The 22,613-nt window shown below is 50.7% G+C and overlaps 2 protein-coding genes across 6 annotated transcripts in view; one reads left to right on the forward strand and one right to left on the reverse strand.

The window, feature by feature from the left end:
• LOC101062639 (MAM domain-containing glycosylphosphatidylinositol anchor protein 2) overlaps window positions 1–22,613 on the reverse strand; it is a 103,528-nt gene that overhangs the window by 72,609 nt on the left and 8,306 nt on the right. Inside the window, exon 1 of one of the 5 annotated variants that reach the window (XM_029849405.1) lies at window positions 10,030–10,471. The exons of the other annotated variants lie outside the window; for them this stretch is intronic. The gene's annotated coding sequence lies outside the window, so the exon portion shown is untranslated. Of the gene's footprint in view, window positions 1–10,029; window positions 10,472–22,613 lie in introns of those variants that run through there. 5 annotated transcript variants of the gene reach the window in all.
• Window positions 6,538–8,161, forward strand: fglce (hatching enzyme). The gene is given in 8 exon segments (NM_001078597.1): window positions 6,538–6,639; window positions 6,742–6,760; window positions 6,848–6,901; window positions 6,999–7,145; window positions 7,219–7,336; window positions 7,416–7,594; window positions 7,671–7,752; window positions 7,821–8,161. Coding segments are annotated over 8 exon segments (795 nt in total). The 5' UTR covers window positions 6,538–6,579; the 3' UTR covers window positions 7,957–8,161.

A 22,613-nucleotide genomic window follows, 5' to 3' on the forward strand; every position in this document is an offset into this window, starting at 1 on the left:
TTTTGAGTCTGATCTTAAAAGTAGAGATGGAGTCAGCCTCCCGTACCTGGACAGGGAGCTGGTTCCATCTCTACTTTTAAGAGACTCTGGGGAACACAAGTAGACCAGCATTCTGAGAGTGGAGCGGTCTATTGGGCTGGTGTGTGTGTGTGTGTGTGTGTGTGTGTGTGTGTGTGTGTGTGTGTGTGTGTGTGTGCTGCGATTCCTCTTTGGCTGCATCTCCTGTTGACAGTAATGTTTAGATTGAATTTGGCCAAAACGGCCTCGTCACCCCGGTTCTGGAGTGCCAAAGAGGAAGTTCTTGGCAACGGAACGCAAAACAAACAGGAAAAACAGGGAGGAAATTAATTAAAAGTATCAATAATTCAGCCCCCCAAAGAAAACATCAAGACGTAGAGACACTTCCTGCAGCACTCATCTGCGTTAATATGCGTGGGAGGAGCCGTATCAAATTAAGCTAACTCAAGTCTGAAACCACGAAGATGGAAGGCGAAGCGGCGCCGCACGTGCCTTTGCTCCGCCCACTTCTTCAGGTGCGCGTCAGAAACCGCTCGCGTGGCCTGTGGCCGCTGGGCGGGGCCAGACTGAAGAGCAGCAGCCCGCAGGTGATGCACCCTCAGCAGGAAACTTTCCACTTAAAGAGCGGAAGAAAGAAAGTCATTTCCATGTTTCACCCGCTCTTTTCCAAGCCTTCATCTCCATGTTTCAGGCTTTAGATGGAGTGGGGGGGGGGGGTGGGGGTGGAGGTGGGGGGGAAGTGGTGGTGGAGGTCTTCTCTGGAGAATAATCAAAAAACCTCATCTGTGGTGTCATCCATGTGTGGAAGGTCCGGGAATGGCTTCCGGGGTAAAACGCCTACTGTATCAGGCTTTGACAGGGTATTGATTACACACAGTAATGCACTAGCACGCTCCCCCGTCTGCACTGTTATTGTTAATAAGATTCTTTATGGATCCAGCTTTCCGCTATAAGCACTGATCATCCATCACGCGGCGTGTAGCCAGACGTGGAATATAGATATTGGTAGGGAGAAGGAGAAGGAGCCGGTGCTGCGGCATCATGGGAAACCACAAGCTGCAGCTCAGCAGTTGTTGTCAAGACCAACCAGGAGGTGTCAGGTGATGGGGGGGGGTTACATCATAACCTGCTCACTTGAGATGGGACGGCTCGTTAACACGGCGGAGGCGCTCATTTGTCTGAGCCTTCCAGGAAACACCGCGAGAGCACCAAGCAAACGGCGTGCACGTGTGGCCTCGGAGGTGCTATTTATAGAAGCTTCAATCACACCTCGTTACTCTAAAATTAGGCCAGTGAGCAGCTCCAGAACCCCCACTGAGGCGGAACAGAGGAGAGAGAGGAGATTGAGAGGACATGAAACGACGCCTAAGGTGTGAAGTGAGGAGCACAACGCCGGGAGGAGCACCGCCCCGGTGACACACCTGCGTTTTGGAGAAAGACGGTCAATAATCTATGTTCCCCGAGCTCCGAGAAACGGTGTAAAAGCTCGTGTCGCCAAGGTTTCACTGTAAAAACGCTCGTAACTGAATATTTGTATCGAATATTTGTATCGAACGATGTGATTTTGATAGAACTAGCAAAAATAGTTCCCTACTTCTGTCAAACTTTAATTGTTGAGAAAAAGAAAAGAAAAAGAAAATAATAGCATTGAAAAAATGGTATTTAAGCTTCTAAACTAGGATTTGTGAGACATTTCAGGAGAAAATGAGAGTTTCAAGTCTGTGAAGTTGGTGAATATTGAGCAGACTGGCTTCTAATTACTATTGGAGCAGGTTACATCTCCTGGAACAGGATTGAAAGGCTTTTCCCCCCCTGCAGAAACGGACATTTTGTCATATTTCCACATGAAAAGGCTACACCACAATAAGAAAAAAACGCACCCTTTTTCCTGAAAATGAAAATGGCAGTCGTCCAGCTGCTAACCATGGTTAGCAGAGGATTCCAGCCGCCTAGCATCAATGGCATTTCCAGTGTGCACCCCCGGTTTCTCAGAGCCCCGTGTGTTCCAGGACCATTAAACTTTACTTTGCAGACAACATTGAAGGTGTCCTTGGTTTATGTCAGCTGCTGCTGGGTTACGAGGAATAAACCTACAGCTTTTATGAGTACATGCTAATAAATTCAGGTTCTCATTTAAGACCTGAGCGTTAACGCTTCCCAGTGCTAATACTATAAAAGTTAATAAAGGGGGGCGTTTGTCAACCAAAGGGTGACACAGTCAGAGCCGGAATATTCCGTCGCAGTCATGGTTTCAGGTGGAAATGGACCCCCCCCCCACAATAGTCCTCCAGTCTGGGTTCACCGCGTGGTATCGCGCCGGTGCCTCCATTCAACCCTAATCAGACATCTGTAGGGGCGGATAAAGCTCACATTGGCTGGAGCTATGCAGCAGTCCTCTGTTGATAGGCCCGGCGCTGGCCGCCGCTCTCACCATTGGCTCCCGTCGAGCGGCAGCTTCCTTTACGGTTGGCTAGCATCCCGAGCCGAGGATCCGCTATCTGGCATCCCTGCGAAGATTGCACGCTTCCCGCCAAGAAAGAGTCTCATGATTGGTCGTGGTTACTACGGCGTGAACCGCTCGTCCTATCAATGCTCACAGCGCGGCTGGCTGGCGGCGCCGGCTGCTGGCAGGCTGTGCGACACGGAGCTATCTATAAACCTCCAGGAGGCACACGTCCATGTCTTTGAGCGGGTGCGACTGTATACCATCCATATAGGGAGGTGTGCAGCTAAACCCTGCCAGCAGGTTCTAGCGCCTCATTATTCCAGGCCAGGAAGTGGCTTTGAAAGATCCCGTTTTCAGGAAGTTGTGCCCGTATCACTGCCTCACACCACAGTCCACCACACTGGCAACATTTCACTAGGATCCAATTTTGCAGCCTTGTGCAAATTAATCTGGATTTTTGAGTTTTAATTTGCATTTTTCCACCGGGTCTTGTTAGCCGAGGGGTGCTGATTGAATACGATGTTAAATACAGCCCGTCGGAGTGATGATGATGAAAAATAGCAGTGCCTAAAGCCTCGTTAGGGGATTTTCTAAATTTGGGTTAAGTAAGTTTGCTTGTGTACTCGGTGTGGGGCGTTAAACGGAGGAGGCGAAAAGAGGTGACGGATGGAAAAATGCATCAATACACAGGAAAACAGTCCTTTTCTTTAAAAACAGTGTGAAATCATTCCACCGTACGTTCATTCATTCTGACCCGAATCTGTTTGGATTCATTATTCTGTCTTAAAATGGAGCCTAAATTTGTAATTTCACACCATTTCAGCTGCATATAGAATGTCACTTATCCATTACCCACAAAATAATGCATCAACATGCTAAACATTTGAAAAAAAAAAGAAAATGAGGAAAAACCAGAAGGTGAGTCCACCACTGACAGGTGAGGAAAGGCTGAGCGGGCGAGGCTGGAGATCTGAAGTTAAGGGCGGTAGAAGAGAAGGAAAAGGTTAAGAAAGAAGTGACAGATACAGGCCCAATAAACCCCGGCGGCCCCCGGCTTCCTCTGCTCCTCTGGCCGTCCACACACACCAGGCGCCTCTTTGTTTTGGCACAAAAACCCGGCACAATTGCAGAATATGTAATCCAGTAATTACATGAAAAGTGACTGATAAGGAGCATAAAACCTGACCAGACCAGATGACGACTGTCTGCCTCTGCCAACATTCGCTCTCATAAGATCCCGCAGATAAAATGTCACTCCTGGAAAACTACAAGCTTTCATTGTCCCTTTCCGCCATTTATGAAATAAATGAAATAAGATTAATAAGATGTGTGTAATTTGGCTCAACAGTCCCTTTACCAAGGCTGTTGCCCCCACCTGAAGGAGTGTGCAAACATTAGTAGCATCGCCTAGGCTAACAGAGTTACTGCCGAGGGCTCAGCGGAGGTTTGGTCCTGCAGCTTCACAAACAGTCCAGGTTTACTTCAAGATCCCACTAATCAGCCGCAGTCAGCTGTGAGCTAAATGCTAACAGTGATAAAAAACAAGCCTGTGTTTTTGTTTTTTACACGCTCACATCTAACACCAAACAACCTGAGAAGAAAAGCTGGCCAGAAAGAGAGGGGGGAACCAGAATACATGCGAATAATTTACAGTACAACCTGTTGGAAAACTATTGGTCTTGGTTGTGAGGGCAACAGGGGGCACTTTGTTCCTTTGATTTGCATTGTTTTCTGTTGTTCTTGCCCAGTGCAACAATCAGAACTCAAATCCACCTCATTGTTGTCTTGATGCGGCATTAATCAAACGCAATTATTCGCTGGCTGGACGGCACGCGCGGCTCCGATCGAGGCTTAATCAATTGCATTAGTACACAGACGATTTAATTTATCGTTCACGTGGCTCTTACAAGTGTGGTAATTCAGCTTGATTAAGGCCCCGTTCGCATTCGGCCTGTTTGGATTTCCTGTTTGCCTGCTTGTCAATTAGCACACGCGTGTTTACGTTGTGAAATTGGTTGGAGGACAGAGAACAAAGAAGCGTGGGGAGACAGACCGAGCGCTACTTTTAGCTTTCAAAGATTTGTTTGGGGAAGGAACAAATGAACCCGCTGCTGCGAGTTGCTAATTCTAAAAAAAGCTACCCGAAAAATTAGTTAGCAAGAGTGAAAACATCGGGAAGCGTGCGTGAAAGCGCGTAATGAGTTGGACAGCAGGCGATGCTGCGCGCAGAACAGCTAGCTGCTGTCGCGTTACGCGGTCGGACGCAGAGCAAAAGCCGTGCGGCGGGAGGGAAAGTAGGACGTGTGCATCCAGTAGAATTGCCCGACTGTCGGAGCCGAAGCGAGTCAGAAGCGGCAGAGCGGGCTAATGCGACTCGTTTCGCAGCACCGTCGTGGAGGCGGCAGATTTACTGGCAGACTCTCCCACCGAACACCAGCGGGCCGCTCGCAGATGTTAAGCACATTGTTTTATAGTCCATTACGTAAATTGATATTGCTCATCGAGTGCTGTCCTTGACTGACCACACGGCGTCAGAGGGAAATTTATAGACGCGTCTCGTGATGTCATCGGGCTGATGAATGACCGCGTCGCTGCCACCTTTTCTGGGCCGCTTTTCTGCCGTTTGAGAGCCCAGCTGAGTCCCAAACGAGGCAGAGGCGCATTTAAGCGCGCGTTTAGGTACAAACTGCTCAGTTCTGACCGAGTAGTCGCACGTTTGACGTCTCACGTTAGCCACGAGACGACGTTTTCGGTGGATCTCTGGGGATCCTTAGAGCAACCGAGCCCCGGCCCTCCTCTGCCCAGCAGCAGATCTGTGGGTTCACCTGTGCTGGATCATCCCGTCACTTCCTGTTTACCACCGGCTCAGTGTCAGCTCTACCAGGTTATCCTGAGCTGCAGATGTTTGGGGATCCAAACACACACACATACATCATGTGAGCCTGACCCCCCCCCCCAAGGAGCCGGAAAGTATTAGGAATAAAGCTCAACCGAGTGGATGGGTCGTACATCATCCAGAATCACCACTGCCTTCTCAACCCAAATTGGATTACCTGTGTGGTCACATGCGTCGCCCACGTTTGTCCTGGCGGCGCGCCCATGCACAGAGGTGCACGGAGGTGCACGGAGGTGCCGTGCGCAGCTACAAGCACTGTTTGCCCCCCGATGATAAATGCCACATCTATAGCCCGGGAGAACATATATTACATAGGCAGAAGTGACGGAATCTCAGGTCGACGCTGCCGGACTGCCGTTTGGAATCTGATCTCAGGTCTGTTCCCCACAGCATCGCTCGTTCATCATGGAGCCATCCCATAAATCCAAAAGCTGCCCTCCCGGAACAGCCCATTTGTGGATTTTAAAGTTTCAGAGGGCTGTTTTTCGGTTTTATTTGTCACAGTCTGGTGCTCACAGCTTGCACCTCCCAGCCGAGATCATCGTCGGCACGGCAACGGTGGCGATTAAGAAGCCCAGACTTTACAGGCGGTGACTAATTGAACCATTATCATGATTTGAAACAACATTTTAAATGAAGCTGTACAATAACCCTTAGGTCACAAACTGTGAGCACTAAATTGCCTTTTTTTGGGTGGAATCCAAAGGCTTGTAAAAAGCCACAGTGGCCGTTAGCTTTAATAGCAAACGATGTTTTCATTAAGAGATGCACTGATGGTATCTGTATTGTTGGAGATCAAACTCTTTTGGGGCCAAATTTGGGGCCATTAATGCCGTGATGACAACTCCCGCTGCTGTTACATCCGATCCCCCTCAGATAAACTGCAAAAAGTTATCGCAAAACATATGAAGCAGTTTGAAACTAGCAAATATAGTTGTGGGAAAGGCTTCTACCAAAACTTGTTGAGAAAGGCCACCTGCAATCTGATGCAAAGCGACCAGACCAGATTATCCCCCGCGTGGCGACGGCGGGACAAGGACGGCCGCGCCCATCAGGAGTGTATTTAAGACTTAGCTCATTAAACAGCTCCTGCTAATCTCTGCACACAGACCCTCCCTGGCTGCCTCCGCATAAAACCAGCACCGCGGCAGATCCAGCATCAGTCCTCGCTGGAGTTTCCCAACTGTGATCTTGGGAGCCTCAAGAAAAAGAAGGAAAAATGGTCGGAGCAACCGTTTCTCTCCTGCTGCTGCTTCTGGGTCTTTGTACCGCTCATAAGGTAAGAAAGCAGCTTTGGTGCAGTGAGTCCACATTTGCATGAAACTGACTTTCATTAAATATTATTTTTTCCCCGCCGCTTCGTTTTGTTTCTTTTCCACAGCCTCTTCAAACCGATAAAGGTAAGTGACCAAAACCGGGAAAGTGCACCAGTCAGTCATTTAGAGCAGAACCAACACGTTCTAAGCTCCACTTTGTCCTCTGCTTAGTGGACCCGACTGAGAAGGAGGACATCACGACCACCATCCTCAGGATGAACAATGGTGAGGAATATTTCCCATGTTCCAGACTCAGATCAGCAGATTTCTGCCTTTTTGCCGGGACATTCTGCTGACGCTCGCGTCAACTTTCCTCCAAAAGGGTCCAGCGAGTTCCTCCTGGAGGGAGATTTGTACATTCCCAAAACCAGGAACGCAATGAAATGCTTGAATAAAGCTTTTAACTGCCTGTGGCCCAAATCTTCCGATGGGAAAGTGTGGATCCCCTACATTATCAGCGATAAGTACGGTAGGTGGAGCGTTTAACGGAAGGGTATTCCCTCCCACGCCTTTGTGCTGACCGACCGCTTCTACCGCTGCAGATGCCGAGGAGAATGACGCCATTGTGACGGCCATGAAGGATTTTCACGGCAAGACCTGCATCCGCTTCCGGCCGCGAAAGGAGGAGCGGATGTACCTGAGCTTTCAGCCGCGACACGGGTGAGAGCGCCGCCCCGGGTGTAACGGTGAAGGAGAACGGCCTCGCTCATTCCCTCACCATCTCCGTTCCCCCCACCAGCTGTTTCTCCGCCATGGGCCGCGTTGGGGAGAAGCAGGTGGTGTCGCTGCAGCGCTTCGGCTGCGTCAACCACGGCGTCATCCAGCACGAGCTGCTGCACGCTCTGGGATTCTACCACGAACACACCCGCAGCGACCGGGACAACTACATCACCATCCTCTGGGAGAACATCATCGACCGTATGGCTCCCTTCCCTCACCACCCCTGTGACCTGCCAGCCGGACTCTTGCTCATTGCTCGCTCTCTTGTCCTCAGATCACGTCTACAACTTCAACAAGAAGGACACCATTAATCTGGACACCCCGTACGACTACAGCTCCATCATGCACTACGGAAGGTAAGCTGGCACCAACACGTTCCCCAACACGTTAAGAGGCGTCTTAATCCTTCTGATCAAATTTACAGAGGTGCCTTCGGGATGAACAGGAAGGAAACCTTGATTCCGTACCCGGACAGCTCTGTTGAGATCGGCCAGAGAGACGGCATGTCCGAAATCGACGTCCTCAGGGTCAACAGGCTCTACAAGTGCCACGGTTACTGATCAGGATCATCAAGTCAAGTCTTATCTACGTGTTTCGGGTCCTGGGGGGTTGGGGGTGATGTGAGAAGTTGGGTGATCAATTTGGAGACGGTGAGGATCCACCGATGAGGATCTGTGGGCAGCTACGACTCTGGATGTCTCATTTTGACCATTTCTCTTTGATTTTTGCGGAAAAATGGGGTTGAATAAAACTGCAAGTGAAACGAATCCTGACCCTTCGCAGCGTGATGTTTGATTTTCTGACATCTGAAAAGAAAAGAAGCCGTTCTAAAGGAGAGCATTTATTATTCGGCTTCCGATTCCGGGAAACATCAGCAGGGAAAACAAAACCGCGAAATTTGTCGGCAAAAGACAAAGAGATAAATTTAATTAGATTTTTTCCTGATGACTTGAGGGCAAAAATGTGGCAATGTCTTCATAATTGAGTTCACTTCCATAGCTGCTCATGGTAATTAAGTTGGAATTAAGTTGGGGAGGAGTGAAAAACAAGAAGCTTCATCAGAGGGAATCAGTAGTGCTGGTTTGCAGAGCATCAAAGCAGCCTGGGCGGCTGCACCCCCTACTGTAAGGGGGGAAGTGAAGAGGCGAGTTAAAAACCCAAAACTGGCCCCTTGTATGACATACAGAGGTCTGGACTGTCGTGTCAAAGTTCACGGGTTCCTCCAGTGGTCCTTGAATGCAGCAGCAGAGCTGCACATTTAACCAGTAGAGCTCAGACAGAAACAGGCCCCCTTTAATGTTTCACAGAGCAGTTTCAGCTCAAATCAATCGCTGCGCCTATGAAATATTTAAAATCGACAAGTTTACTGAAATATTTAAAGCCCCCCCCCCCGTGCTCAGTTGACGCTCGGAGAAGCCGCAGTAAACTTTAAGTCCTCTATAAATTAAAGTAGTTCTGCAAATTCAGATGAAAAGCAAAAGTTGCCGGAGCTCAAGCACAAACAGGCTGAGGTGGAAAAACTAAAGCGAAGCTGCCGCCTGTGTGGTGGAAACGGAATCCAGAGAGAGACGCGACAGGATCTGAGGGAATATTCCCGCTTTTGTTCCACCGTTCGCCTCCTTTGGCTTTAGTTTATGGGAGAGGAAGGAATGGCTGTGGCGCGGCTTTACCGGCTGCTTCGCAGTCTGGGAAGCTTTTAGTGGAGCTCTTTGACCTCGCTTTTAAAGACCAGCCTGTGCATGACCTCAAGGTCTCCTGAAGGGTGTTTGGGCTGATGCGAGCGAGCTCAGCAGAGACGGGGAGCACGCGGCCATGTCACCGCTGATGCGCTCTTACCTCCGAGTTATTAGCACGCGGCGGCGCCCCCTGCTCCCCTCAACCAGTGTTAAGCTTCGACACGCCGCTGCCGCCAGTTCGCCGACTCCGGACTAGAAAATGGCACCGCGTGGGAAAGCTCGACGCCTTTTCAGAGGAAGGGGCGGAGAAAGATGCTCCGTTTGCTCCAGAACTTTCAGGAAACCCTGAGAGCGGCTCCTGGAATCACAGGAGTCATCACGTATGGAAATAGAAGGTAGATGGTGGCACTCAGGCTACCGAGAACTGACAAGAGTCGGTCTATGAAAAGAAATGAAGAGAATGTCACCGTACGTCATTACATCTGCAAAAATGTAAAAAATAAAAAATAAAAAAACAAATCTTGTCAGACTGACTCCAGACTTCTGCAGAAGCTGCACTGAGCAGGGTTTCACAGCAGAAGCGGAGTGATTCATCAGTCACATGAGGAACGTCTCTGCGAGTCCCAGCAGCAAAAAAAGAAGAAATATTAACGAGCAGATTATATAAGAGCCTCTGAGCAGCTCGCGCGTTGTTACTCGTGACAGCGGCACCACGTCGCTCCGCTCCGCTCCTCACTGAGGCTCTGCTGCGGCTCTGCTGCGGCTGTGCTGCGGCTCTGCTGCGCTGCACAGGCGTTTGTCAAGTGCAAGTGTCGCCGAGACGCACGGAGCGACCCGTGATTTGGACAGATCTTGGAAAGCTGCTCGCGCAGAGGACTGTGACTGAGGTCTGTGGGTTGTTAGCGGCACCCATGCAGGGACGGCGCGCTCCAAGCAAATGAATATTTTTAAACGTACCAGCGTGAGAGTGTCTTTTTCTCTTCTCTGCCCGTGGCTCCTCCCGACTTTATAGCTCCTCGATTGTTTATTACTTAACATCATGATGGAAGGTGATTGTTGGACCATTTCCACGGCGCTTCTGGCCCTGAACGCAGCATGTCAGGCAAACAGCGGCACCGGCTGATGCTCATCAACGTTTCTGACTGCAGGTTCTCAACATGCGGACTTGTCCTTGCTCGTACTGCCAAGTACCCTCTGAGTGCCCGGAAGTGTACTTGCTCTACCCATTTTATCGAGTATGCATTCGAAATGACTTGCGTGGATGGATATCCCACAATGCATTTCACCATAGTTAGTTATGGAAGTTCAAGTCTGAAATCCTGAAGTTCGCAAGTCCAGACATGAGTCCTGAGAAACAGCTCACATTTGTGTCATAATTGGTTATGTTTTTAGGGGGGCGACTCACTGATTGGAAGTAAGGCGGTTCAGTCCCCCCCCCCCGCTGCGACCACAGTGTCCTTGAGCAAAACAATAAAGCCTGAATTCCATCGGTGGTTGTGTGCATGGAGCTTGATGAGCAGGCAACAAGAATCAACCAGATGATTTTATTCCACTTTGTTCTCCAGTTTTAAGGCCGTGTTATTACTGATAAGTCAATAAGTGATGCATTTTCAAAAAAAATACTCTTTTGTCTCCTGCAGCGGCTTCAGATTTAGTTCAGTCTCTGACTTCTGAAATAAAGTTTTGCTCAGAAAGTGCATTAAATATACATTTTGAAGCAGGATCCCATCACAGCAGGTGCGAGGGGGAAAATATCAGCACTGCAGGCCAATTCTGAGGGAAAAAAAACCCCCCAAAAAACCCGACTGCACGTTTGGGTGTGCGTGCTCTAAGACACGAGGAACTGACATACGGCCGATTCCTCGTGAGCATAATTAAACTGAAACTTTTTATAGACGAAAACAGACACTTTCCCCCCACGAACTGTTTGAATTTGCCATCTGCGCCTGATCCTGCTGTCCGAGTCCGTTCTGGGTCACGAGCAACTGAGCTGTAGATTCTGCTTTCTGAGGGAACATTAAAGTATCGCTTGAAAAACAAGTTCATTTGCTTCAGGAGGCGATCAAAAAAAGAGAGAAAATAACAGATTGGAATACAAATGGGGGGCTTTGTTGTTGCCCTTCAGGACCCAGTGAAAGCGATTAGCGGGCTGACAGATCCGAGCGGGGCCGACTCGCAGCGTTCGCTCCTGATGGTGCTTTCATGAAGTTTTGCTTCTCTTCTTCAGGTCTGAGGAGCCCAAGGAGCAGTACAGAAACTTCTGAGCCGTCTGAACCCAGAATAGCACAATGACAAGCGACTGTCTGTTGTCGCCTTGTGCTCAAATCTCATAAATATTTCATGTTTCTTTTTTGTTCCCCGCCACCCCGAGTGTGGCTGACATTATTTTAAACACGGAGAGAAGTTTTAGGAGACAGTGAGATGCGGAGAAATACCGCGATTCGGACCGAGGCGGCCCAAATCCACGCTGCAGCTGTAGCTTTAAAACAAACAGGCCGTCGCTGACGTGTCAATCAGACGGCGGAATTAGTCGGCGATCCCCCCGAGCCGCCTTTGTTGGGCTGCGCCACGTCCGTGTTTGTCAGACGTGAGGAATCGCAGCTGTCCAAAATGATGACGAAAGCCGAGCTGAGACGGAGCCAGACACAACGCCACTGCAGGGAGCGGATGATAAGAAGGTACTGATGTGAGGAATGGTGTGTGAGGGGAGGGGGGGGTAAAATAAAGAGAGAGGAGGCGTGGAGAATGAAAAGAGAGAGAGGGGAATGATGGGGAAGATAAGACAAGATAAATACAGAGGGGAACAATGAGATTGTGGAGCCAGAGGGAGTGACTGGGGCAGTAATCAGGAGGAGGCAACGCCGAGACACACCAATCAAAGCACTGAGCGGAGCAATCGAGTCGGCGAGAAGCGGGGGAAGAAAGGGAAGGAAGATGTATGGACTGGCTCCCTCAGAGACATGGAGGGGGGGTAGTTGCTGATCCCTGCTGGGATTCAGTTGAAGCCTATCCACGTTCACCCACATCTGCTGTCTAACGCTGAAGAACCTCTCCACAAACGCTCTTTTCTCCCATAAAAGGCCGACATGCAAAGTTCCGTCAGGTTAAATAAACGCAGCCGACCTTTGATATCTCTGCTGGCTGAATCTAAAAGTGATTCCACCGTGAGGAAGAGCTGTTCAGCTACATCTTCCTGAGCAGCTGGGTCACATATTTCTCACGGGAATCGGGTATTTGTAGACAAAAATGTTGACTGGAACCCTCCTGTCTGTGGAGAATGACGTCTGGTGACTAAATACCAGCCTTTAGCTGGTGGTTTCAGCCTCCTCTCAGTGAATAATCCCAGTGCAAAGTAGGTCAAAGGGAGAAAAAGCCTCTTTAATTATTCGCGGGCATGTTTGGCTCTAACGTAAACTCAACCAATCAGAGTGTCGCCTCGCATTTCTCTTAAAAGGGTGCATTAACCTCGCCGAGGGTGACGTATTCGGGTCCCTCCGGTCCTCATCTCACTTAAAAGCGTATAAAAAAGGTAATAAATCAATCTTTAAATGAGAACGTGAGGCTCCCGGGTGTCCCCGGCGTTGCAACCTTCGCTCAAACGTTCCCCCTGAGCTGAATGGGACCCGCGGTCGTGGGTTCAGCACCACGCACAGCTCAGACGTGGGCTCCAACCTGGCGTCCACATCCAGCTGCTGAAGGTTTAATTACTCTGGAAGAGGTGTGCAATTAGTCTTCACGATAGATATAACACCCTCAATTAGGCAGGACGCACTTAAAGTGCAATTCCAATTTGCTTAATTGCAATAAAATCACTGTTCAATTACAGATTGGAGACCCACGCGGGCCATCAGAAGTTCACGCGAGGACTCGGCTTTATTAATACTGGAACCTTTTATACCGCAAATTCTTTCACTTGTGTTCATTGTCACAGCTGGAGCCTTTAATTGCATTAACGGTTCTGTTCTCCCCACATGTCCTTGGTGGACGGGTCATCAGACCCAGGTGGATTCTGATCGCCCGGCAGCTGTTTGCCCGATCTGCCCGACTGTCATCGCGGCGCCAATGAAGAAACTAAATGCGCAATCAGACGACAGAACGCTGTGGCAAATCCCGGCGGCACTGGCGAGGGATCCCCCGAGGTGAGAGGTTTAGGAATTAGCTCCGATTTATCACCAATAAGGGGGAATTTACCAGCTTTTTTAAAACTAAATGTTCCCTTTTTTGTTGTTTACCACGTAATGTTCCTGGGAGGACATGGTAACCCCGCAGAGATGCACATTTAAGATATTTTTAACGTAGCATGTGTAGCACCCAATTAAAGACCTAATTAATGCGGCACCATTGTGCTTCCAGGAAAATGAAGAGGGAAGCTGAACCAGGCCGCCCTCTCAAAGGTGCTAGGCCCCAGTGCAGCTGTGCTGGCCGTGCTGGGCGCCCTCTTGACCTTTCTACCACGCTGACATTTGTCTTGGTTCTGCCTTTGGGGGAGGTCTGCTCAGTCCCTCGCCGGAAGCTTTACCGGGTCTTCAAATGGAGGCCCGATCAGCCTTTCATGTAAACAACAGAACCCTTGTGCTGCAGGCAGCCCTGAATAATCCCTCCAACCCCCCAAAATAGAACCTGATGCACTCTCTCCAAATGTCCTCTTCCATCCTCACTTTGCGACGACAGGGGAGAAAAAGCTGGAACTGCTCCGTGTTTCTCCCTGCTTCCTTGTTGGGTTGAAAACCGAAATAAAAGAGGACGCCTCGCCGCTCGCAGCGGTGTCGCGGGTACGCCCCGACGCTCCCGGTTCTTCACATCTGACACAAAGGGCCCCGCGGTGCTTCAGCCTCCCCTGGAAGCATTAAGGGCAGCAGCAGCAGCAGTAAATGGGAGCAGGCAGGCATGTTAGCCTGCAGCCTCCCCCTGATGCAGGGATAGAGTTGATGAGCCCTTCAGGAATCTGCTCCTGCAGCACGAGGGGGCCTGAAAAAGTGGCGATGATGGCGCCGCCGCGGCACAAAAGCAAAGAGGCTCATTAAGCCTCTCCTCAGTTCACCACTTCTGATTATGAATCCCTTCATCATTTCGTTTTTTGGAAATATGTCACCAATAGCTTCCCTGTAGCAAAAATCTGATGCCATCGCCTGAAGTTCTGGATCGGTTTCTCCGCTTTGGTTCCCTTTTACTTCCTGGTTGTGGTTCTGAGCGGCTAATCTTCCCCACGGGTTTTTCTAAGGAAATAATTGAAATTAAAGCCCAAACACACAAACACAAACCACCACCCGGACTTGTTCTGAGCCAGTGTGATAGCTCATGCAATAAGGGGCCCGTTCACCCGTGAAATCAAACGTTGTCACCTTGTCCTGTGTAAACATTTGCAGGACGAGAAACGAAGAGCTGGAGGGGACGAGAGAAAAACGGAAGAAAAAAAGTGTCATTTCAACATGTACTTGGATTGAAGGGACACAAAAGCACGAGCAGACGCGTTCCTGCAGCGTTGCGGGCTGTATTTTAGATTAGCTGCTAGCGGAGGCGTCCGTGCTTTTGTGTGTCACGCTGCTAAATTGTCCCGGTCGTCGCTAATGACAAGCAAATCACCACCGAACTTTTGCTTACAGCGACTGCTTTTGTTTCTCACGCAGCTTCTTTCAGGACCCCATTTTCCTTTATCGCACTCGTCACCGATCGGCCTGATTTACTTCGCCTGCAGCTGGCGCTCGTCCGCCCCGTTAGCACGTAGCCCTCTCCAGCAACCTTTAACGTTAAAGCAACTCGGCTACGTCGGGATTAGCGTCCTGGAATCATCATTCTCTGTTGAAGCGGCGCTTCGAAGCGTTATTTTACGCGGCACATGTGGAATTTCCCATTTTGTGGGGACAAAACAAAAGAATTTCAGTTTGAATAAGATGGCAGGCTTTTGTATTATCCCCATCTGTCTGTTGAGAAGAAACAGACAGTAAGTGGTTGTCAATTATCTTTGCAAGGCGCAGATAAGACTCACAGAGGAATCTGACCAGAGGCAAAAGGCTGTGGGTGACCTTCTGCACCTTTAAATAAATGAACAAGATTACTTATCATCTTTATTCATAAGGACTGACCCCTTTAGTCCGGAGGAAGTCGTTTGTTCTAGTTATTTAAGTTATGCTAAGAGGTTTAGCCTTTGCATAAATATTGTTATCCATTTTATTTTGCTCATGGTTTAAAAGACAGCGCTTACGTCTACCTGATACTTTAATGGGGGCTGCGGCGAATATTTGAATATATTATCTGTTAGCACAGCGACCAAACTCGAAAGTGCAGATAATTGGACGGCGCAGTTAAAAAAAAGTTCGCATTTGGGCAACAAACTCCACATTTCTAAACAAGCTGAGGCGTGGATGTGCACACTTGATTATTCCACACTCATCGGCAGTCTTCAAACAGAAGGACGCTCAAACACCCGCCACGGCGGGCCGACGGCTCCAGCTAAACCGGCCCTGCCTCAACACTGCAGCTCTGCATCTGCCCTGGGAGGACCAACAAGGACCGTTATCCTCCACTCCTGGGTCCGGCACACTGCAGCGCTCTGGGAGGGTGAACTGGGAGGGCGTGAGGACGGCGCGGGGCAGGGCGCCGGGGTAAATGAGCTCTGATGGCGGTGCACCGTCATGAAGATCCGGGCCAGGAAGCCAATGCATCACGCAGCAGCGCGCTCCCGTGATTGATGTCCTCACGCCACGCTTTCATTTAAAGTCAATGACATCTACAGATACCTGTCAGCGCCAAGCAACCTGCAATGCCTCTCCACACGCCGGGAACCCCGGGTGTTCAAATGCGGAGCCGGCAGATGCCGGGCCGAGCGCCGGCAGCCCGGGGGTGATGGAGCGAGGGGGGCTGGTGATCGCTCATCCAGCTGTTTTATTTCTGGCAGCTGTGAGAGAAAATGCGAGATGCCGAACTGTCATTTAGAGCAAAGATGGACTGCAGGGGAGAAGGGACGTGGAACTGGGAGAAAAGGGAAAAGAGAAATCTCATCTTCGCTCCGGAATTCCTCATTAAGAAGCTGAAATCTCCCCTTAAAGGTTTAATAGGTCATTGCTTTGTTTAAATCCATCTCCCCACGTGTGCAGCACACCTGCACCTTTCCTCAAAGAGAGAAGATGGCAGCCATCAGAAGTTTCACATCCTTCAGTAATTACATTTTATTTCCGGCACACGGCCCCTGAATGACTGTAGCCAGGAATGGGACGTGGCGGCGGGTTTCATTTCGGAGCATTTCCACGCGTTAATGGAGGAAACGTGACTCAGATCCTCCCCGTCTTTATCTCACGTACTGTAGCCCTCCTGAACGCCATCGCTCTGATCCGTCCTCCGCTGTTCAAAGCCTCCTCTAAAGTCATCCGTTGTTCTTCCCCCTTCCTACAAACATGGCTTGGTTTTGTCTCGCAGCCACCATCACAATCATTAAAGCGCACCCTCAGGGTCCCCGCTGGCGAAGCCGCATTCAGATTGGGAGGCTCTGGCCTCCGCTCGCGCATTTATAATGCGGGACCTCGGCCCGGAGGCCACGACTGGTACACGGCCTCGGGACTCAAGTAGCCTGGTGCGGGAACGATGTGAAGAGCTGACACATTTGCAGGTTGAAGGTCACACGCTTGTGTATCTACTTTGACTTGTGGCGCAGCTCCTGGACGCTAGCTGTTAGCACTGAGGCCCGTTTTACACTCATCTTTGCAGCATAAACTGGGGTTTTGGCGTATCGTCTGCAGCTCACTGACGTGCACGTGACCTGTTGGTCCACAGAATAACCTGCAGGCTGGTCACAGATAAAACAGAGGCACCACTGCGCGGGGGGGACAAACGTCCATTTCATGCCCACCAGGTGTGTCTGATTGTTCCATTTTGTGCTGTTGCACACCTGCCTTTAACTAGAGCGCACGTCCCTGTATCTATCACAGAAAGCACATTCCTGGACGTGCGCCGCTTCGCTCCGATCGAAGCGAGCGCGATTGCCCCGATCGTCCACCCAGAAACCCCAGAGGGAGTGAATCAATGTCCACTCACGGAGGGCTCAGAGGGCGCTGGCGCCGCATCACGTGCGGGCCAGAGCCAAACCGGATCCAGCCAGACGTCCCGCGTCGTATCCGTCAGACTCACATCTCAGGGTTAATGTCTGTTTGTTGTTTACTGCAATTACTCAGGTTTCACCCGATACAATTTACAGCTTTTAAATCAATCAGAGATTAATTAGCCACTTCAATTTCCTCCATTGAGGAAATAAAGTGCTTTTCAGTTTGCGCCTGTAGAAATACGCCGGCTTTTCCAGCAGTAATGGCTCCACAAGTGTCCGTCACCGCAGACGTCCCCTCGCCCACGCCACTGCTCTATATGCATCATTAGGTTTCTAAAAAGGTTGGCCGACCACGTGGGCCGCAGAGTGACTCATCACGCCGTCCTCACGCGGCTCAGCTTCCTCTGCGAGAGGAAGACGACGGCGCATTAATGAGTCCCTCCAAGCATTTCCTGCACCGTTGGTGGACGCGCCCGCAAAGCCCAACAGAAGACGGCCGAGACGGCAGCTCGCCGCGTGAAGCCTCCAATTACCGCGTCAGCAAATTGCGCGTCATGGCGTTCGCGGCGAAAATCACCCGCGCCAGGATGCCCGGCACGACGAGCCGGGGCGGCGGGGAATCTTCCAGCTCAACTTTTTGTATATCCTAATGAGTTTTCCTGCGTTTCATCGCCATGGATAGGAGCTAAATGAGAGGCTGTGTACCCCTTCCCCCCGCCCCCCCGGCTGCCGCCACCACAGCCAAGCTGTTTTCTGCTCGCTACTTAACGTCCCGCTCCACGCCACGGACAGGACAGGGCCGCTTTAATAGTCGGTGCTTAGTCAAAGTAGGCCCCCCCTGAAATGTGAAAATCAATCATGGGTGCCAGCTCATTTGGGCTGTCACCAGGGGGAGGCAAAGGGGCTGGAAAAAAGGGGTAGAAATTCAATTACACAGTTGATGACCATTCGCTACACGGGTAAGTGTAACCGCTGGCTGACACTGCCGATGCCTCCGCACGCTCCGATAATAAGCGCCCGTGTGGGTGGAACTCGGAGTGGGAGCAGCGTTCCTCTTTAGGGGGATCAGGTGCTTGTGGAGATGAAATGAGCGTCAGACATGATTTACTGGTGAGCTCCCTCCCTCCCGACTGCTGCCTGAACTCTTCACGCCACCGTTCTACCTCAGGGTAGCTCGCCTCGGCGGCCCGGCATCGACCGGCTTCCAAAAGCCCTCCTGAACAACAGTTCCATTCGTACGTCTCCTCGTCCTGATTGCTGGAATGTTCATGTGTCGACCTTCTGGATCAGTTCAGGTCGTTAGCCGTAATAACAGGGTGGTCTGATTGAAAACTGGGCTCAGCTGCTTCCCTGGGAGGCCAAATAGAGCGTCCGTCCATGCGTCTCCTGTTAACCAACCCGTCATTTCAATCAGGGATGCAGCCTGATCTCCCCTGATTGGCTGGGAGAAACCCGGTGCTTCTGCCTCGTAGGGAAGGAAGCTTGCAGATGCTATGCTAACCGCCGCGAGACCAGCGACATCCAATATGGATCCTGCTGCTTCCTGCCAAAATCTATGAAGTCGACGTGCCGTAATATCTGCAAAGTCACCTTCAAACTTGAAGCTCCCACAGAAACGAGACCACGGGAAGCGTTTAAGACAAGCGAAGCTGAATCCTCCTCCCGCCGCACCAGGACAGGCCGTGAAACTGGGCGCTGAGTTCTCAGAGCCTCTTGTTTTGGTTCCCTCCTGCCTCTTCACGTATATTCCTCCACGCTCCCTCCGAGTCCTGTGAGTTGTGGCGACGGCTCCGTGTGCAATGAGCGAAAGGCACCTTGGGGAATTTTATGATCCATGACGACGCGTCGGGGATCATTCTGGATGTATGCATGTGTCACTGCATATTAATAACGGCCGCTGTCTCATGAAAGCTGCGGCGCACCTTCAAAGGAGATAATTTAATCTCCTCCTCGCCGAGCCTCCTCTCCCGTCCGCGCTCGCAAATGCTTTGCCTCAGAACTCCAGTCAAAGGGGCCATCGCTTACACCGAGGAGCCGCGGCGTTCGGATAATAAAAGGAAGAAACAGGAAATGACAGACCAAGTCAAGTCAACCATGGGGAGGAAATAAGGCCCAGATTTGGAACACAGCTGAGGGAGATAAACATGAAGCTGAGGGAAAATCGGGGGTTTATTTGTTCTTCCCCACACACAGAATGCAAATGAAACGGGCGAGCGGCGTCGCCGTGGAGCCGGTGGTTCTCACCTCTCTGGGTTATCGCCGCAGCTACGATTTCCCCGATTAAACATGTCTCACCTGGGGCGCTTTCCCTCCCGTCCCCATCGGACACATGCCGTACGAGGGGCACTTAAAGGTATGACACGAAAAACTGCCGTCACATCTGCAGGATCTCTGGCAAACACTCGGGCTTGAGAGGCTAAAAGCTGCGAAAATAGGAAGGAGAAAATGTTTAAAAATGGGGAGTCCACCCCCCCCCCAACAGAGGCAGTAATCTGTATCAAATGAGGTCTGGTAAAGAGACTGCCTGCAGTAAATCTGATCCTAATGAGCTCGTATGTGAGAGGGAGAAGTCCAAAGTGGGCGTGCGGTGAATCCGGAGATGTCGATACAGAGCAGGAAGCAGCACAGACCCGCCTGTCGGAGCAGCTCCTGACGGATCCTTTGTGACACTCAATCCCCCCCCCCCATTCTCTTCTTCAGGGACGCGACTGCGTCCCGAGTTAGAGCTCCTGTCAAGGCCGTCCTGTTTGATGCATCCATAATGACCCCCCCCCCTCCTGGTTTCCTACTCCTAATAAGAGAATACATTTATAATCCATCTGAATCAGAATAATCCCAGCAGGTGACGTCTGTCTCCACCTCTCATTGATGCTAATGCTACACGTTTATCCAGCTTTGCTAACTGACACCACCTTCAGCGCTGTGGCTACGTCAGGCCTCACGTGTGACCCCGAGTTCACGTTTGTCACAGTTATAAAACACGGAACCCACAACTCGGAGCGATTTACCCCCCCCCTGCAGATGCTACGGTAATAGCGGCTCCACTCAACGGAACAATCAGCACAATCACGACGCTCCCAGGAGCTGCTGCTGCTCCGACTCCTCACCCGGACCGCCGCCTGTGCGTGGCGCCTCCGTCCCCGCGCCATCTTACCGGACCGCCGCTGCTGCTCAAACACGCTGTGGGTTTCTCGGAGCTCTTTGCATTATTCATGGCTGATTTCTATTTTTACATCCGGGTGACATCAGCACGCCACATTATCGCCGACTTTGTCCTGGAAAACGGATGTTTCGGTGTGGGAGGAGGCTTTGAAGCGCCAAACGCGGACGGCGCCTGTTGGCCATTTTAGCCGCACCATAGGTTAAGAGCTTCCATCATATTGCGCAATCAGAGGAAGTTGTGAGCAATTACCACAGCTGGTTCCCACCCCCCTCCCCCCCTCCCTAGGATGCAGCAGCATCCGAGGCAGCGCAGTGACGCGTCTTCACGGACAGGAAGCCGCTTAATGGCGAGCTAAATGAGTGTGACGCGCGAGCGTGCGGGAGCAGGAGGGGCGGGGCATAAGCAGGGACGGAGAGAACACCCGTGCGAGTGTTTCTGTGTGAATGAAGCGCGCTCTTTCATGCGCTCGCCTCCCCGCTGACACTAAAACACTGAAGCGTGTTTGTGGCGATGATGAAATCCCTCGCCGCCGTCGAGTCGCCCCCCCCCCCCTCCAGAGTGAAGAGGACATAAGGGGGAGGGAGGCTGAGCTGTCAGAAGGACTCAGATCTGCACCCACCCCACATTTCTGTCTACTTTGCAGGCACAATTTCAAGAAAAAAAAAAAAAAAGGCATCAAAGGTTTTGTTTCAGAGGTCGGACAGCAAAACACACCCGCAAAGGTCGAGCGGGCGGCGCCGAGCATCCATCAAAACCTTTGATTGGACCGGAACCATCCTGTCTGTGGTGTCTGACGATGACGGGGTCAAACAGGATGCTGAGCTTTTTAGCCGCTCACGTCCTGGTGTTTGGCGTTCAGAGCTTCTACTGTGGTTCACAAAACTCCAAATTCAATATTTTTTTCCCGTCCTGCAGTAATGAGGTTGTCTCAGTTACGTGGTAGCTAACGCGTCAAAGAGATGCTAGCGTAGCATTGCTGCTACCCCTAGTTTCCTCTGCAAAAACTGGGAAAACGAGGAGAGCACTCGCACACGTTTGACTACGCGTCTCAGGTCACGTATCGTTCTGGGCGCCGTGAAATGATGTCGTCACATTTACCACTGACTGCATCATTTGCTAAATAGCGATTTGGAGCTTTTCCTTTTAATTCTGGAGCTTTTTTTCAGCAAGTAGGTGAATATAATATGCTCAAACTGTGTCCATTTACTATTTAAAGCTAAAGGTCCACACACACACACACACACACACACACACACACACACACACACACACACACACACACACACACACACACATATATTAATCAATATTAGCACACAGACTGTTTCCGACCTCCTGAGGCCCATTAGGGAAATGAAGATCAGATAATGAAAATAATTCTAATTGCGCGACTGTCTACTGCAGGAATTGCTCGTGCCGTGCGCTCGCCGCCGCCCAGTGCCGCGAACACAGCGGCCCATCTCTGAATAAATATTTATTATGATAATTTGACACTATACAAATCAGTTAATTACCGATTCTCCTGCTGTGGAACGCCGATGCCGTTGTTGCGCTGGCTGGCAGCCACGTTTTCGCTTCAAAATAAAAGCTTATTGGGATCCGGGGAGGTGGCGGGTGGGGGGGGGGATGGGGGGTTACAGAAAAATAACAGTCTGATTAAAAACTCATCTGGTCTCCGTACACCCTCCACAGACGAGCGTGGTTGCATTCTCGGGTCTCCCTCTGATGCTGCTGCACCGTTTGATGGCTGCCAGTTGAAAGAATAAGCCTCACTCTGGGCTCCACAGAGGCATGCTGGGATTCCGAGAGCACTTGCCCAGGGCTAAAGGGGATTTTTGGTGGGCGTCACACATCCAATTACCTCGGTAGCATCACAGAAATCCACAGGGAGCACACACACAGATATATACCCCACCCCAACGGTGGTGGTGTGGGGGGGGCAAATCTTAACTCTGCTGCATCCGTCGCTGCAGAATTCATGAATATTATCAGCGTGTGTTGATGTGTGGCTTTGGATATAAATATGGATACCAATATGGATCGCCGCCACACCCAGGTTCCACCTCGCATTAGCAATGCATTCAGCAGAGCCATTAGGGGCTTTGTGGGCCCCTAAGAGGGGCCAGGGGGGGGCGACCTGTGGAGCCACCTGTGTGTTGGGAGGTTTTATCGCTGCATTTCAAAGCCGGTTTGAAGTCCTCTGTTGTGGAATTTCAATGTGTTTAATATCCGCAAAACATTTTAATAACCTCCAACTCAGAAGGCCCCCTCCCGCCTCCAAGAACTCAGAGTTAAAGTGTTTTTCCCCCCTTCTCTGCTCTCCTGATTGAAAACGTAGCTGCT

Source organism: Takifugu rubripes, chromosome 16, assembly GCF_901000725.2.
Source record: "Takifugu rubripes chromosome 16, fTakRub1.2, whole genome shotgun sequence".
Taxonomy (NCBI): domain Eukaryota; kingdom Metazoa; phylum Chordata; class Actinopteri; order Tetraodontiformes; family Tetraodontidae; genus Takifugu; species Takifugu rubripes.